The sequence below is a fragment of the Ascaphus truei genome, chromosome 13 (assembly GCF_040206685.1).
Source record: "Ascaphus truei isolate aAscTru1 chromosome 13, aAscTru1.hap1, whole genome shotgun sequence".
Lineage (NCBI taxonomy): Eukaryota > Metazoa > Chordata > Amphibia > Anura > Ascaphidae > Ascaphus > Ascaphus truei.
The window spans coordinates 27,159,578-27,178,682 of NC_134495.1; the positions used below are offsets into that span (position 1 = coordinate 27,159,578).

General features: G+C 43.6%; 1 protein-coding gene across 1 annotated transcript in view; it reads right to left on the bottom strand.

Annotated features, from left to right (window-relative positions):
- LOC142465086 (dehydrogenase/reductase SDR family member 4-like) overlaps positions 1–18,658 on the bottom strand; it is a 39,091-nt gene extending 20,433 nt beyond the window's left edge. Inside the window, exons 1-2 of the mRNA XM_075568994.1 lie at positions 18,464–18,658; positions 2,424–2,601 (exon numbers count right to left, since the gene is read on the bottom strand). Of these exons, the coding sequence (XP_075425109.1) occupies positions 2,424–2,601; positions 18,464–18,573 (288 nt within the window). The 5' untranslated portion in view covers positions 18,574–18,658. The remainder of the gene's footprint in view (positions 1–2,423; positions 2,602–18,463) is intronic.
- Between the last annotated feature and the right edge of the window lie 447 nt (positions 18,659–19,105).

A 19,105-nucleotide genomic window follows, 5' to 3' on the forward strand; every position in this document is an offset into this window, starting at 1 on the left:
GGCGAAGCCGAGGGTCTTTAACCCAGCCAGGGCATTATTGACCAGTGATGCCCTGTTCTGAGGGGATTATTATTATTATAGGCTAAATGTAGGCTTTGTTTTTCATAAAAAAAATACATTTTTGTAGTCATATTGATTTTTATCAGCATAATTATCTACATTCTTATGTTTTCACTGCAAGATTATTAAAAGAAAATTGTACATACCCACAGCCCCCTAAACACACACACATACACACACACACACACACACACACACACACACACACACACACACACACACACACACACACACACACACACACACACTCTGCAACCCTCTCTATATACACAAACACACTCTGCAGTCCCCCCTACACACTATAAAGCCCCCCTTCTCTACACCCACAAAACACACTGCAGCCCTCCTCCACCCTCTAAACTCACAAAACACACACAACAGCTCCCCTCTACAGCAACAAACACAGAAACACACTCTGCAGCCCTCCTCCAACATCTACACCCACTGACACACACACAAACACATACTGCAGCCCCCTCTACACCTACAAATCACACTGCAGACACACACAAAACAGACTGCTGCCCCCTCTACAGCCACAAATCATGCACCAACAACCCACCCTCTACACCCACTTCAGCACCCATGTAAACCCACACACTGCAGACACACACAAACACAAAACACTCTGCACCCCTGCTCCACCCACAAAACACACACTGCAGCCCCCTTCTGCACCTACAAAACACACACTGCAGAGACACACACAAACCAACAAAACTGACTGCCACCTCTACATCCGCAAAAACACATCAGCAGCCCCCTCCGTACACCCATTGCAGCCCCCCAGCAAAGCCACACACTGCAGACACACACACCAACAAAACACTCTGCACCCCTCCTCCACCCACAATACACACACTGAAGACACACACCAACACATCAGACTCTGCTTCCCCCTTTACACTCACAAAACACAAACCAACAGAAGACACACACACCAATAAAACTCTCTGCTACCCCCTTAACACGCACAAGAGACACAACCCTTTCCCCTCACTCTCCTCTGCGGAGCTCTCTGCAGGCAGGATGTGGGAGGAAACAGTGCCTTGCTCCTGCCTCCAGTTCAATCACCTCCCCTGTCTAAGAGCAAATCTCACTCTTTGTGAATGAGAACTGAAAGCTGATTGGCTGAAAAACTTGGCAAGATGCCAAAAATTCAGCGCCATTACTGATTGGATAATGCCTAGAATTTTAACCAATCTGAGAGCAGGGATTTAAAAAATGCCTGGAATTGACCAGTTTTAGCCTATAATTTAAAAAAACTCATAAAGAGAAAGTGGACCACAAAAAAAGAAGCTATTTACACAATAAATACAGACCTTTGTATGCTTTAGAAAATGTAACCTCAAAATGTTTAAATTGTACACTTTGCATTTACAGTACAGTAAACTATAGGAGCTGTACAAAATGAAATCTAAAATAAAACTATTGAGATATCTGTGTTTTCCTGTTAGGAGATACTGTAGTCAGCCATCTTCTATTTGGGATGTCATGTTTAATTCTTAAAGAATCGAGGAAAATGTAACGAGTTGAAGTAAATAAACAAACTCTCGTTAATGCTTCTTCTGGAACAGCACAAACCTGGCCTTTTTTTGTTTATTTCTTTTTTGCTTTCTAATGCACAAGGTGAAGAACAATAGATGGAAATGTGGATGTCATAAAGCTCATATAGTCTTTTTCAGTTGGGTGTTGAAACTGCCATCACACCTAATTGAATGAGACTCATACAGGGAAATTAAGCATGTATCATTCCTTTGGCATGTTTTTTCATGGGACCTAATTGAATAAGGCCTATGGTAAAATTAACATCTCAATCATTTTACATTTGTTAGATTTTATTTTATATTGTTACACTAGTGTAAAGGAACCTTTTTATTTTTTGAGACTATCATTTAAAAAACATGTTTAATGTCTTTAATTAAAAATATTGCCAACTTTCCAATTGTATGTTATCACCTGTTAATGTATCTTTGAATATCTGACTCTCCCATGATATCTATCTCACTCATAATACATCACTAATCTGTCATTCTATTCTGCCTCTATATTCCCTCCTCCCTTTCTCTTACCGTTTCCACTAGTCTCTCTCGGTCCTCTGCTTTCCCCACTAACTAAAAATATTGCCCACTTTCCAATTGTATGTTATCACCTGTTAATGTATCTTTGAAACCAATTAATATCCCTGCATCTCTTGTATGTGCTTTTGTTCTGCTTATTTAAAAATGTTTTTCTAAATGTAATTGTTGCCTTCTCTTCGGTCAAAGAATATCTGACTCTCCCATGATATCTATCTCACTCATAATACATCACTCATCTGTCATTCTATTCTGTCTCTACATTCCCTCCTCCCATTCTCTTACCGTTTCCACTAGTCTCTCTCGGTCCTCTGCTCTCCCCACATGACATGTGGTTCCAGAGACATTAAGTCCCTCCTCCGTCAGCTCCCTCACAGCTCTGTCTACATTCTCTTGTTTTCGGCTGTTCAAAAGCACAGTAGCTCCATCCTGTGCCAGGCGCCGTGCTATAGCCAGACCAATCCTAAACCAAGCAGCAAGGGACATTCAAAATTATATTAAGCGATTTCATGGAAAGTCCCATATTTATTATATTGATGGGTAGAGAGAGAGGCACTTTCAACACACCTTACTTATTGCTAGTCTACTGTATAAAAGTCAGGAAGGTGTTATTGTATAAAAATACAGTCTCTGCATCTTTTGCCGGCATTCACTAACCTCCTATAAGGTTATCGCACCTTAGTCAGGCTATAAATTTCATTGCCTTGAATAGCAGTTAACCTGTATTGGAGGTCAGTGAATCTCTCCCTTTGTTTCACTTATTAGCTTTAAAAAAAGTCCATCATATTGTATCTGCAGTGGTGAAGTTTACAGTTTATCTGCTTTACAGTTTGCTTCAAATTTAAAACTTGGTTATGATGTTTGTTAACAGTCCCTAATAATGGACAGAATAGAAAATATGTGATGCTCTGTAGAACAGAAATCCTAACCCTAATTAAAAAAGGTGTGTGCAAACTTTTAGCTTTAATTTGCAAATATGTCAAAAATGACCCCTGTCTGTGAAATTCTAATTTTGTGAGGATGTCATTTTAATATAAATACAAGTAACATATGCTGCTCTCAAATTGTATGGAAATATAGGGTTGAAATATGGATTCGTCCACAAATGCCTAGATTGGCATTGTGTGCATACCATGAGCTGAATATGATAGATTTATCAAAAATTAGAGGGAGAGGTGTATTTAACACCTGTAACCTCTAGCTAGAAGCTCATTTGATGTAGCACTCCTGGGACAGTTAAAATATAACTTTTATTAAATCTAATATAAAATAAAGTCTACATTTATTGAAAATAAAGAACACAATATTCATATAAAATGGGAGGTAGTAGCAGTGATGGGGTGAGGTTGAAGTGTAATACCCAATATGCGTTATCTTTAATTAAATGAATAAGTATACGCTAGGGACAACCAAAAAACAAACAAACTCAAGAAAGGTAAGGCATCTCTATGCTGTATAGCAGGGTTTCCCAAACTTTTTTTTCCGTGACCCGGTTAGTTTTGAACTTCTCCTTCGTGACCCACTAAAAATTTTATCGCCTATACTGGCCTATAGGGCCTGCACAGACACACACACAGCCACTGATACACACACACACACACACAGCCACTGACAGACACGCAGCCACTGACACACACACTGATACATACACACAGCCTCTGATACACACACACGCAGCCACTGACACACACACGCAGCCACTGACACACACACGCAGCCACTGACACACACGCAGCCACACAGATACACACACAGACTGATACACACACACTGATACAGATACACACACACACATTCGCTCTCCCCTATACCCACACACACTCGCTCTCCCTTATACCCACACAGACACAAACAGTGAATTACAGGCAACGACGGATGTGAGTGACTGGAGAGGGGGCCAGGGGCACTTGGGTGGGAGGGAGGGAAGGGGCCAGGGGCACTTGGGTGGGAGGGAGGGAAGGGGCTAGGGGCACTTGGGTGGGAGGGAGGGAAGGGGCCAGGGGCACATAAGGGGCCAGGGGCACTTGGGTGGGAGGGAGGGAAGGGGCCAGGGGCACTTGGGTGGGAGGGAGGGAAGGGGCCAGGGGCACTTGGGTGGGAGGGAGGGAAAGGGGCCAGGGGCACTTGGGTGGGAGGGAGGGAAGGGGCCAGGGGCACGTGGGTGGGAGGGAGGGAAGGGGCCAGGGGCACTTGGGTGGGAGGGCACTGCACTTGGGTGGGAGGGAGGGAAGGGGCCAGGGGCACTTGGGTGGGAGGGAGGGAAGGGGCCAGGGGCACTTGGGTGGGAGGGAGGGAAGGGGCCAGGGGCACTTGTGTGGGAGGGAGGGAAGGGGCCAGGGGCACTTGGGTGGGAGGGAGGGAAGGGGCCAGGGGCACTTGGGTGGGAGGGAGGGAAGGGGCCAGGGGCACATAAGGGGCCAGGGGCACTTGGGTGGGAGGGAGGGAAGGGGCCAGGGGCACTTGGGTGGGAGGGAGGGAAAGGGGCCAGGGGCACTTGGGTGGGAGGGAGGGAAGGGGCCAGGGGCACGTGGGTGGGAGGGAGGGAAGGGGCCAGGGGCACTTGTGTGGGAGGGAGGGAAGGGGCAAGGGGCACTTGGGTGGGAGGGAGGGGGCCAGAGGAACTTGGGAGGGAGGGGGCCAGGGGCACTTGGGTGGGTGGGAGAGAGGGGATCAGGGGCACTTGGGTGGGTGGGAGGGAGGGGACCAGGGGCACTTGAGTGGGAGGGAGGGAGGGGACCAGGGGCACTTTTAGGGGACCAGGGGCACTTGGGTGGGAGGGAGGGAGGGGACCAGGGGCACTTGGGTGGGAGGGAGGGAGGGGACCAGGGGCACTTGGGTGGGAGGGAGGGAGGGGACCAGGGGCACTTGGGTGGGAGGGAGGGGGAGGACCATGGGCACTTGGGTGGGAGGGGGCCAGGGGCACTTGGGTGGGAGGCAGTGACTGGGTGGGGTGACTTACCTTGCCGCCGGATGCTTTCCCCTGCTGCCCCCGATATCCCCTGCTGCCCGGGACGGGAGGTGGGCTTGGGGGGACGGGAGGTGGGCTCGGGAGGGGGTGCCACGGGAGGTGAGCTCGGGAAGCTGGCTGCGGGGAGAAGCGGGCCGCAGTAGGAGCTTGAACTTCCCCCTCCGTCCCACGTAACGTGCGGGCCGCAGAGGAGCTGGTACTTCCTCCTCCGTCCCACGTTGGGAGCGGGGGGGAGGAAGGGAGCAGGCCCTGCTTGCCCTGCGCAAGCGCATGGGACCGCAGGGGGAAATCGCCGCCATTTTTTTAAAATTGAGCAGGGGGGGCGGGAGACACCGCGCGGCCAGCCTCGCTGCGACCCACCATTTGGGAAACGCTGCTGTATAGGAATGTGATACTTTAAATGTGCAATATTATAGAGTGCAGTCACTAACACAGCATACCGATCAAACCAACCTATGATCGCTTGATGTAAATTCCACCACTATTATCTATGCTAGTAGATACTGAGGATGATAAATCAGTGCCTGTAAAAATCACAAAATATAGTATAAAATTATCTGCATCAATTAATATAGGGTGGAGACTCACTCACTTCAATTAATGTGAAGGACTGAACACAATCATAGGTTGGTGGTATATGGATTAATTCTGTGTGTGACTGCAAATATGCAAAATGTGATATAAAAATAATATGCAATAAAGGTATATTTACCCTGTGACTGAACAAATAAAGCACATAAAGAATGCTGCTGTGAGGCAAGTACAACCATGTATCTAACTCAGACCTGGAATAAACAAATCACTTTAGTTGCAAAGAGTGATACTGTCGCGGCCGAGTTTATTCGAGCATTTGCCCGGTCTCGGCCGCGACAGTAACCGGGCACGCGCCGGGATGTCCCGGGCGCGCGCCGAAGCCTCGGAGGAGCGGTCCTCCGATCGGGGCTTCCCCTTCCCCTCTCCGGGTCCGCCGGGTCCCCCGGAACCCCCCACCGCCGTCCCCCACATCGCGGGACACCAGGGCTCCCTCCGGGAGCCCTGTGCACGAGTGCAGGGGGCGCAGGCACCCGATGACGCGTGACCGCGCATCGGTGATGCGCGGCACGCCAAGGGGCTGCGGCTCGCAAGCCGGGACATATCCCGGCTTGCGGAATGAGCCGCAGTCAAATAAAGTGTGCCGCCTCTGTATATTAATGCTGAAGCATAAGACAAAACAACAGATTCACTGCAAATAGGTCCTCTGTGATGGTATGTGTCTGAAGCTGCAGTAATCACAACAATAGGTTAATATTGGTTTGAGTTACAACTGCACACCGAGGTGCCCGATGGAGATATAAACAGAACAGCCCCCAGCAGCTGACAAGCACATTCCACAGTCTGTATACATAATGTGAGTGCCCACCGCAGTGTTTGGCACGCTGCCAGTTACTGTTATTAAGCAGGATCAGTAGAGATACATTTTACCGGTTTGAGACACTGCAAGGCAACCTCCCAATGACGTCACTACGTCGAACGCTCTACGCGTTTCCCTCCTACACGGAGGTTCGTGAGTGAGTCATTTTAATATACTTTACATATCCAAATTAGCCTTTGGTTTCAGAGGTGAAAGGGAGAGGGAACAACTTAGGCAGTCACTGCAGTGTGTGCTGCTGAAAGAGCAAGGAGACAGGATTTTAGAAAAAATAAAAACAAGAGAGATAATGAAAGAAAGCAGAGGAGTGGAAGAAACAAAGAGGAGCACAAAAAGAAAGCAGCCAAAGCAGAAAAAGGCAGTTGGAGAAGAAAGAGGAAAAGGATGAAGATAAGATGAAAAGAAAGGAAAGAAGAAAGAATTACTCAGCGGTTCCTCCTCCGGAAGCAAATCAGGATCATGGACTTCTTCACATCATGCTAATAGTATAATTGAGAAGGGGGGCATCCTCTGTTGGATGAGGAGAGTGAATTTTCGTCCAAGCAAAGGTAAGAAACACATTGATTGTATTTTATTTAATTGTGTATTTTTTTAGGATTCACACTGACTGGTAATGTGTTTATCTATTCCCTGTTGTGGGTATAGATAAAAACAATGACAATCGAATAATTTTTGGGAAAATGTTTGTTCTTATTTAATTGTAATGTATTTTATTTTGTGGTTATTTTTTTAGGTTGCCTGTTTATTTCCATTGTGACAATCCTTTTCTATATTGCGGGCATGTTTACCACAGTGGCCAATGGGTAGAGGGGGTGAGAGATGGGAGTAGATCCCCCAGGGAGGGTGGTTAGGCCTCCTGGGTGGGTGGCGAGAGGGGGTTTACCCCTTTATTACCATAGCAGATAATAACCGCCAAGATGATTAAGGGGTTAAAGGCCAACAGTTAGTTTTTGTTTTTTTTCACTGTCTGTGCCCACTGAAGATGAGGAGGAACAGAATGATGAGGATGGCCTTTATTCTGGCAGGGGTAAGTACAACTTTTAATTACTATATGTTGGTTGGGTAATGCTTTATTTTTAATGGTCACGTGCCCTATTATCCAGATCTGAATAATGTGGATTTGTCCCATTACTGTACTGTATGATTTGGAGGAGGGAGTTGTTGGTGATAGAGGGGGTGAGTAGTCGGGAGCCCATTCATTGCCATTGGGGTTATCTTTGCTCCCCTTGAGGGTATAGGTAGCCACTCTGGCAATCAATGGGTGTTTTGAATAGTATTATTTGTTGTATTGTATGTTAATGTTTATTGTGGTAGAAGGTGTGGGTGAAGGGTGTAGTTGCTCCGGGGTGGGTGTTTAGGCTTCTCGGGTGGGTAGTGGTAGAGGTTAACCTCATTTATTACCTTAGCAGTTACCACTGCTAAGGTAATGAAGGGGTTAACCCCTCGCACTACCCACCTGAGAGGCCTAAACTCCCACCTGGGACAACTACCCCTTCACAGACACCCTCTAACCCCAATAAACCAGGTACTTCGGTTTAACCACTTTATTACCTTAGCAGCTAGCCACTAAGGTAATGAAGCTGCTTTTATTTAATTTTAAAAACATAGAATTGAAGCAGGGGATTTCCAGAGCTTAACCACATTCAACCTCGGGGACCACCTGCTCACCAAGATACAGGCCACAGCATGGGTGCCAGTATCTCTCTGCATTGTTTAAATATTCCAGTCATGTGGGGCGTGCCACGGGAGAATTTAAACATAGCGGAGATACTGGCACCCATACTGGGACCTATAACTCTGGAAGCATGGGCTCCCAGAGGCTGGAATTAATGCAGTTCAGCTCCAGGGACCCCTGCTTCAATAATATGTTAAAAAATAAAATAAAAGTCACGCGATCGTCTGTTAGAGGCACCCAGGGAGAGTGACGGATTCTGTCTAATCTTAATGCGCATCTCTTACAGACTGATACATTCCGGTAGGATTCACACAGCAAGAGTCCCATTCCGAAGAAGGGACCCCCACTGTGTTAATCCTGATGAACCATTCCCCCTGCCAAGAACTTTACCATGAATGGTCGACTCTTGGTCCGTGGTTCACCAGCACATGTCCTGTGGCTGCTGATAGAATATGCTACATATGTTCAATCACAGCTGGTAGTCAAACTGGTGTGGCAGACTTTACTTGCAGAGTTTTTACCTCTCATAAGCACTCTGTAGTCCCTGTAGCACTCTTTCTCTTGCTGAGGAGCCATTTTAAAAACCAATGTGTTCTTTTATTGCTTTTCAAACCAACACGCATTTAGGTGCTATGTCTTTTAGAGTGCCTGCATTATCTACCAAATGTGACAACTCAGCAACTTTGCAGTATCTTTGCTCTCACATTAAAGGCAGGAAGTAGAAGAATCTGTTAGCAGGTGTATTGTTAAATGTATAAAACAAAGAAGCAATCAAACAAAATGCCTAACTCCTCTCTGAGCACTAATTATACAGTACACATCTTTCCCCTAACTATCCTGAATGGCTATCCTATTTACCAGTTAAACAAATCTCAGGGATAGTTGACTCACAGGCAGTGCAACAAAAGCAGACTCAATTGTCCTTACTTTAGGCTCCTGAGGTAAGTTGGTCTCCTGTGAAAGGCATATCCTCTGAGCAGCTTGACATCCTCCTTGCTCACCTCATTCATTGAGGTAGAGTCTGCAACTCCCAGGTACACTCTTCTTGGCAGTGGCCAGAGCCTCTTGTCCCTAAAGGTTCTTGAACAGGTACAGATTCAGTCATTTGTACCTATCAACTGCCGCAGAACATGCACTGGTGCACAGAGTGCAAAGAGTTGATTATTTGTGGCACATTGCTTGGCAGGGGATAATGGCCCATCAGGATTGACACAGAGTGGGTCCCTGCTTCTGAATGGGACTCCCGCAATGGCAATCCTACCGGGCTGCATCAGTCTGTTTGAGACGCACAGTATGAATAGATGGAAGCAGTCACTCTTCCTGCATGCTTCTAACAGGCAATTGCACACATTTTGTTTTATTTTAATTATACAGTATAAAAGCAGCGTGTTTCTAGAGCGGAACAACATTAATTTCAGCATTGGAGACCCTCTACTTTCTTACTTTGTCACGGTCTCCTAGACATCTTGCCTAGTCATAGTTCCTATCCTTGTCCACTGGGTGTACTGCTTCTTCTGTCTGTTCTGGGGTTCCTCTGTCTGTCTGTCTTCTTTTGCTACTCTCTCTGTCTTATAGTTCTGCTTTCTGTTAGTACCTTGCCTTTGTTTTGAGTCAGACTCCATGCCTATGCCCTTGCCACAGCTTCTGTTCCTGTACCTGTTCTGTTCCGTGTGGGAGTTCTTTTCCATTAAAGGCCTTTGCTGGTAATCTGGCTTGTCCCTGTTTGTTCCCTGGTCTCAGTCTCTGCTCCCCTGCCCGGTTCCTGCTCCTGTCTTCCTGTTGCCGAACTTCTGCGTGTGCCATGACAATCCTGCTTGCCACCTGCCACCAACCCCTGCTTGCCCACGACAATCCGACTTGCTGCTTACCACCAATCTCAGCCCGTTACCCCAACAATCTTGCCTGCTCCCGCTGTTACAGCTACCGAGGTCCTACCCGCCACAGGAGTCTTCCATGACAGAAAACAAAGGCCACTTCTGGACCTCGCGGGAACAGATAAATTTTTTTGCCTGCATCCTTTCCTGCCTTCTGCAGCAGGCCCCATTCGCTTGGTCAAAGATAAATACTTTTGTTTATGTTTTGGAAATCCCAGTTGGGATCTTGAAGGTTTTTTTGTTGTTGCTGCAAAGTGTTCTGCAAGATTTATTGTGTTCATAAAGAAAAACATTTTTGCTGAACTAGAACTGTTGCTACAGAGACCAGTGCACCTTTCTTTGAGGTTTTTTCTTTTGTTGTAGTGCCTGGGTTAACCCTTGCAGTACCGGTTGCCACCATTTTAGACTAGGACTTTCATTCCCTGGACAAGGCTTGTCTCTATGCATTTTTGGGTGGGCCACTGCAGATTTACAGATTTGTTTTTGATTTTTTTTGCTTGGGTATACCACTGTTGGTTCTCAGGTTCCCATTTCAAAAGACAAATGTTCTCCCATTATTTTGTTGCTGCATGCTGTGATTTTCCTGCAATCTGTTGTTCTTCCTATGATTGGTTCTAAGGTTTCAGGTTTCCCTGTTGTTTTTTTCTTTGCATCTTATGATATTTCTATGCCTGATTTCTAAAGATTTAGATTTAACTGCAGGTTTTCTCTGTCTATGATATCCTACGCCAGTTGTCTAAAGATTCAGATATAACTACAGGTTTCTCTATCTATGATATTCCTATGCTTAATTCTAAAGTTTCAGATAACTACAGGTTTCTCTGTCTATGTTTTTCCTTGCAATTTATGATATTTCTGTGACTGATGCTAAGGTCTCAAATCTAAAGGTCAGCTCTCCTATCTTTTGTCTCCCGATTGTGCCTAATATTTCTGTTGTTCATTCTAATGCTTCTGCTTTAAAGACACATTTCCTCTTTACTGGTTTCATGGGAAGTTTGGTTTCCCCATGTCTAAAGCTATGGCTCCCACTTTGAAAACAGTCTTGAGCAATAAATGTGAACACAGCACCACTGATTCTTCAGAACTTCTCAAAGCAAGGAAAAAGAAGAAAAGGAGAGGAGGTATTACTGTGGAAGTTGCAGAAGGAATTAAGGATGAACCTTTAACCTCATGAGAGTCTGCATTTGATGAAAGAGATATGCTACAGCTTTATATATATATATATTTATATATATATATATATATATTTATAGAGAGAGAGGAGAGAGCGCACGCCCCATAATATAAAACCGTAAATTTATTGAGGGGAATGGGGGAGGGGTGGGGGGTAAATGCACTCACAAGGGTACAAAGATTAAAAGCATTTCGTGATCATATCACCACCATCCGGTATCTGCACTTGATTCAGAAGGCCCTCGATCTCGAAGATAAAGGAACCATGATCTATCAATATGTCCAGGGTATGTAGATAGTTCAGCAACAAGTTCCAGAGATCCCAAAGAATATATCCTTGCTGGTAGGCCTCTGTAGTGTTTGGTGCTCGAATCGGTCTGCGCAATAAAAATCAATTGAATCGAAATTTCCAATGTAAACGCAGTAGATGTATTACTTGCAAACATTTAAAAACATCCAATTCCATTGTATCTGCTTCAAATGGATCCACTCATCCAATTCTTGGTCATATCAATTGTCTAACCAGTTTTGTGGTTTATGCCATTATGTGCCCATGTGGGCTACAATATATTGCCGGACAGCAAGAGCCCTAAGTACTAGGTTCTTAGAACATCGTAGGAACATAATCCATGGGCTACAAACTCATAGTCTGTCACGTCACTACCAATTAAAACATAATAAAGATCCAGCAACACTTAGAATACTGGGAATAGAACATATAAAATCTACTTTATTGAGTGGCGACAGACATAAAAGCCTAAACCTTCGTGAAACATACTGGATTTATGTTTTAAACACACTAAGTCCATCCGGTTTAAATGACTGCATAGATGTAAGTACAGTCATCTGAGGGTAGCTTCCCACAAGGCATTGATGTGGAGGTCTGGGTTGAACATGCTTGCCATGTTCCCTCCATATCTGTCTCGGGGAGTGTCCTGTCCAGATCTGTTCAGTTCCACATGTTATAATTATTAATAGACACATTTAAGGTACACATTTATAATACAATTAACAGTTTAATAATATCCTAATAATTAATTGGATAAGTAACAATCAGTAATGCACTGGACATTTAATAATGAGCACATATATTTAATAAATATTTAAGATTTATACACTATAGAAACTAGATTATTTATTTCAAAATTAAATAAGAAAAAGCACATAGAATTTTCTAAATATTTTTGAGCACAAATTAATTATATATGTTTTTTTCATTCAATTATTCACAGGTTTTTTTATTTTTATTTTTACATTATTGATACATTTACACATTATGTACCCTTGGTCAGTAACTACACACATGCCGTAATGCATTTACTTTTCATTTTGTCATACAGGTGACTGTGGGATACAAAGTCCGAGTTTGCAATTCTCCTGGTTCTTTTGCAAAATAGATACAATTCATCTATCCTTGAGACCCTTTACATATAGGTCAATTAGATATTTAAGAAGGGGTTAATCGTCTCCCATCAATTTATTCCATATACAAATTCATATAAAAATTAAAGAATGTTCATCATTTAATCTTCACAAACATCCCAAATCATTCCTTTCAGGGAATTCATTTCTTCAAATCAAATATTATATTATGCTTTAGGTCCTAATAGCCCATGTCTGAGGTCTCATATATCCATTGGGGTAGACAGGGGACACAGACATTTAGGATTCTAATCAAACATTATACCATTATTGTTTATCATTGTATTTATTGTCTCCACATGTAGATAATAACATTCACGTCTGCGAGTATATCTATCAATCAGGACACTGAAAGGGTTTCCTTGACAATTATATTGGGAGGTACTTACAAACTAGTGACAATTAAAATTGGATATCCACCCATAATTGTAATATTTTGTCCAATATCTCATTGCAGTCTTGAATGGATATTATCGGTAGTGGTCTATTAAGACCTAAAAACTGTTCATATATACTACATGTACCAATTTGATTGTATTTTGATTCTATGTATTTGATATTATCATTTATTTATTAATTTTTGATATATTAAGCCAATTGTTGATGAAAGGTTGTTATTAATCATGAACAGGACATTGATTGTCTTCTTTTAATGTGTGTTTATTTAATCCAAGTTAATTCAAGTGTTTTTATTTAGTAATTAAATTGCTAATTGGTTGATTGACTCATAACTATATAAATAGTCTGACGCACATCCGTCAGATATCTCCTGATGAAATCACCGTGAGAGTGAAGAAACGCGTAGGGAAGAGAGTTTTTTAGCTGCTGCTACACTGCTGCTACATTTTTATACCCATTTGCCACTGCCTATTCACCACGGACACTTGTGGGACATTGGAGAGGTATTTTTGATTATCCCTTGCCTTGCGGGGTCACGAACAACAGACTTCACATCCGGATTATACTGAAAGTGTGGAGGACTTCCGGGTCACACTGTGGCTGTCTTTTCCTGTATCCCCTGCCGGATGTCGGTTCAGAAGAGCTGGGACTACACGGACGGAGAGATTGGCGTGCAAGCAGAGGCATATCGTGGGCGGTTGGCGAATGAGTATACTCATTACATGCTTTAACCTTTTATTTGTTTGTGAGTTTGCATTTGTTGGTTCTATCCATTTTTATTAAATTGTATTTTTTCATGCTGCACTAGGATCGGGCACTTTCTTTTCTTGTTGTTCGCAGATTTCTGGGAGTTCGTTGGTCCTTGCGGAGAGCAGCCAGATCCTATATATGGACCCTTGGTTTGGTTGAATTTTTCTTATTTTTTATTTTTATATATACAGCTAAACCCCGTTATAACGCGCCTCGCTATACCGCGATTCGGTTATAACGCGGTTTTCCCATGGCTCCCACACTCACTGCACACACACTGCTCATTGCTCACACTGCACACACACTGCACACTGCACACACACTGCTCATTGCAAACACTGCACACACACTGCACACACACTGCACACACACTGCACACTGCACACACACTGCTCATTGCTCACACTGCACACACACTGCACACACACTGCACACTGCACACACACTGCTCATTGCTCACACTGCACACACCTCACACTGCACACACACTGCTCACACTGACACACACTGCTCATTGCACACACTGACACACTGCACACACACTGCACACACACTGCACACTGCACACACACTGCTCATTGCTCACACTGCACACACTGACACACTACACACACACTGCACACTGCTCATTGCTCACACTGCACACACACTGCTCACACTGACACACACTGCTCATTGCTCACACTGCACACACCTCACACTGCACACACACTGCTCACACTGACATACACTGCACACTGCACACACACTGCTCATTGCTCACACTGCACACACTGACAAACTGCTCATTGCTCACACTGCACACACACTGCTCACACTGACACACACTGCTCATTGCTCACACTGCACACACTGACACACTGCTCATTGCTCACACTGCACACACACTGCTCACACTGACACACACTGCACACACACTGCTCATTGCTCACACTGCTCATTGCTCACACTGCTCACACTGACACACACTGCTCATTGCTCACACTGCACACACTGACACACTGCTCATTGCTCACACTGCACACACACTGCTCACACTGACACACACTGCACACTGCACACACACTGTTCATTGCTCACACTGCACACACTGACACACTGCTCATTGCTCACACTGCACACACACTGCTCACACTGATCATTGCTCACACTGCACACACTGACACACTGCTCACACTGCACACACACTGACACACACTGCACACTGCACACACACTGCTCATTGCTCACACTGCACACACTGACACACTGCTCATTGCTCACACTGCACACTGCACACACACTGCTCACACTGACACACACACACACACACACACACACACACACACTACACTTATACATAAATCAGCCTTACCTTACCTTGGGGATGATTTTTGAGGCATGTGGCTGCAGGGTGGGGGTGGTGCTGCGGTGGAGGGGGATGATGGCTGCTGCGGGGGCCCCCGATGCTGCGGGGCCTGGTGGGATGGCCCGGTGCAGCGCGGGGGGGCATGGGGGGGGGGGAGGGCAGGACCGGAGGGGATTGTCTTGCGGCGGCGAGGGCCCTGTGCTGCGGTGGGGGGAGCCGGACCGGAGGGGCATCCCCCCTCCCATCTCCTGTACCGCGGTGGCAGGGGAAGCCGGAACCGGAGGGGAATCCCCCCTCCCATCTCCTGTCACGCGGTGGCAGGGGGAGCCGGACCGGAGGGGAATCCCCCCTCCCATCTCCTGTCACGAGGTGACAGGGGAAGCGGAAGCCGGAGGGGCATCCCCCCTCCCATCACGCGGTGACAGGGGGAAGCCGGGACCGCGGGGTAAATACTATATGCACTGATGCGGCGGCCATTTTTTTTTTTTAAATTAGCGCGACCCCGTTAGTAACGCGGTGGTCTCGGGGTGGACCCCGAGGACCGCGTTATAACGGGGTTTAGCTGTATATACTTTTTCATTTTTTACATTTTTTACCTATTTTTATAGTATCGCAGTTCAATCCAGGAGGTTATCCATTTGTGTAACAATAGAACCTTCATGACACTCAGTGCTTATTCACAGCTATTTCATTAGTATTGATTTAGCATTTTTTTATCAGCAGCTTTTAACCATCAGCACATATACAGTAGCATTTATTAATCATCACATTGTGTGTATTTTTATTAGTGTTAGTCAATCAGCCATTATATTGATATAATAGTCTCATGCCATTTCCATATTGTTTACTTAAATTTAGCATATCCATTGTGTATATTTAAAATTGTCAGTATACACCTAAGGAGTGCAGTCTTTTTCTTTTTTGTATATATATATATATATATATATATATATATATATATATATATATATACATACACACACACACACACACACACACACACACACACACACACACACACACACACACACACACACACACACACACACATATAACATATTTAGTCTTTGTTGATCCACTTCTGGATGATGGACTCCACAATGATCTTCCAGTTCCTGCAGTTGTAAGTCTCTCTTACTCCATATTGCAACAACACATTTTCGGATTGTATCCTCCCGTCTTACTTTTGGCCATCTTCTTGGTCTTTTAGTTATTCAGGAATCCAACTTCGTACTGTACAATCTTTATCCAAAAGGGTAATTTCTTGCAATACAAGGTCCCATTGAAAGGAATAGACCCACTCCCGTGCCATCAGGGAAATCCCCTTCCCCAGCACTGTGTCTTTCCTAAGATTTGTTTGAACTGCAAACCAGTAAAACAAGTTACATCTGTACTGTATGTGCGGTGTACTACAATTAATAATTTCTTCATACATGTGATAGTCACAGACTTTATTTGCTTCAAAACAGAATCATTCCATTTGCTGTCTCTTCAGCTTATACCCACTGTACATCGCTTCCTGCTTCTTTGAGTTGCCAGATTTTTCTTAATTATCTTTGCATTAGCGCAGGATCTCTGTTCAAACACTTTTATTTTGAGCCACTGTTGGAATTTCCCTTGAGCGATTGTCTTGTTTATTCTACCTGCCAGGTACCACTCTCACATAACTCTCTACTAGTATAGCAGCCCAAAAAAATGTCAAAGGAGTTAACACCATTATATATTAGATTAGCTTGTTTATATTACAGTTTAGTCAACTTTTATTTTGTTATTCTATTCATGTTATACTTATTTAAAGCATTGCTGATGCTTTATTATTCTATTTTAGCTTTCTCCGGTTTATTCAGATGCATTTTTTCATAATTTAGTAAAAATCCAAAACAAAAACACAACAAGTTTTGGCAAAACCAAAAGGAAATTACAATTGTTTTTTTAAAACCAAAACAATAATTTATTTTAGAGTCAAAATCAAAACACCAGTGACAGTAATTAGTCAGTAACCTATTATTAATAGAACTAAAAAATGTATTTACTATAAACTATTAACTATAAAGCTTTTAACCCATCACCCTTTTTTCACAGATCTAAAATAAGAGCTAAGACTCTTTCTGGGTTTTACTCTCTCTCATCAGACTATGGGGGTAATGCAGTAAGCGGAAAATTGCATTCGCCAGGGGTTTGAACATAATGGGGCCTATGCAGAGAGCAGCGAATTTTAAAATTGGCGAATTTATTAAAAAGTAGCTTTTTTGGAGAGTTTTATTCTCCATATGCAGAAAAGTGCGAATTCTGCTATGTTTAACATGGATGCGTGTGGCGAGTTTAAATTGGCGATATGCGCGCTTCAGAAACGTGTAAAAACAAATTCGCGCCTTTTTTTTCCCTTTGCAATGGCCGTGAGCGGCAGCTTCTTGCCAATTTTTTCTGGCAAGGCAAAAAGGAGACAATCGCGCCATTTTATTGGCGCGAACAGCCGCTAGATGCCGTTCGCGCCTCTCTGCATTAGGATATTTGTAAAACTGGCGAGATTGAGGTTCTCGCCAGCCGCGAGGCGAGTTTTACAAATAGAAAAGAAAAATTGGCGCGTTTTTCGGAACTCGCCATTTTCTGCTGCTTTCTGCGCGATTTTCTCCAAAAAATGGCGAATTTCGAAATAGCGCTGCTCTCTGCATAGGCCCCAATGTGTGATACAGTGTCAAATAATGTCAGTTATGTTCCCATCAGTATCAAGGTAGATTTAAAACAAAAAAATGAATTCAACATGCCTGTGTAGAATTAGATATTCGTTCTTAATAAACAATGAGTTTGCTGAATTACAAAGTGTTTGACACTGTTTATCTTTGTTTAAATAATAACTGCATTTAGAATTGCAGAAAATTCCATCCTTGGTAGACGACGTTTCAAATTTCACAAAAAATACCTACTGTATAACCCAGACCTTAATTTTACAAAATAAAATCATGACAATTTACTATATCAGTAAAATAAATGTTTAAGTGCCTGGAATGGCCAAGTAATCACTTAATACTGTACTTTATTGTATGCTTGTCAATAAAATTACTAAGCAAATTGGTTCAGGTGTAAACATCTCCTACAAGATACTGCCTCTTCTAATGGATCAATATTACCATTTTCATAGCTTTTATTGTAAACACACGTTTGAGATCTCCACTTCACACAAGTTTTTAGATTTCCTGTGTAAGTCACTAAGACAGTGAATGTGTGGCAAATATTGTAGAGAGTAAGCATTGTAAAATTATTGTATATACTGTATAGTTAATTAAGAAGAAACTTAGCCTCTAACTTACCCATAAGTTGACCCTATCACCAAAGCCACTTGTTGATCCAGAACCTTCTTACTCTCAATGCTGGACTTCCGAGAAATACGATAGTTACATGGCCAAAGCAGCGGCATCATTTTCTTGGTAAAAATTGTTGACTTTGCAGAAAGAGAAAGTTAAGAGTAACGAAGACAAGAAGAGCTTGAAATCACTGTAGCAGACAGGGCGTGTTTCCTAACCAATATTATCTGGGTGTGATGTTAATTTGCATATACCTGTACAAATATCTTCATTGTGCAGGAGTTAACATTATTATCTTAACAACGGAGTTCACAAGCAATACACATCTGACAGTTTTGGTTCTACCCATTCACAAAGAAACAGTATGTTCCATTCACACGTTCATAATTTTAAAGAGTTATGTAATTGTTTTGTTAATTGAGAAAAGGGCCAGTAAGCTCAAGTACAATACACAATGGGTCTCCTTTGAGACGAAACGATAAAGAGATAAAGTCTCCTTTGAGACGAAACGCGTTAGAGCTGTACACTCTCTGTATACCTTTCCGTTTTTTGGATGAATAAATAATATTTTTTACTTATACTGCGCTTGGTTGATTCCGGAGCTCGGTGAGCAGTGACCACCATTTTTACCAATTTTCCTGCATTATC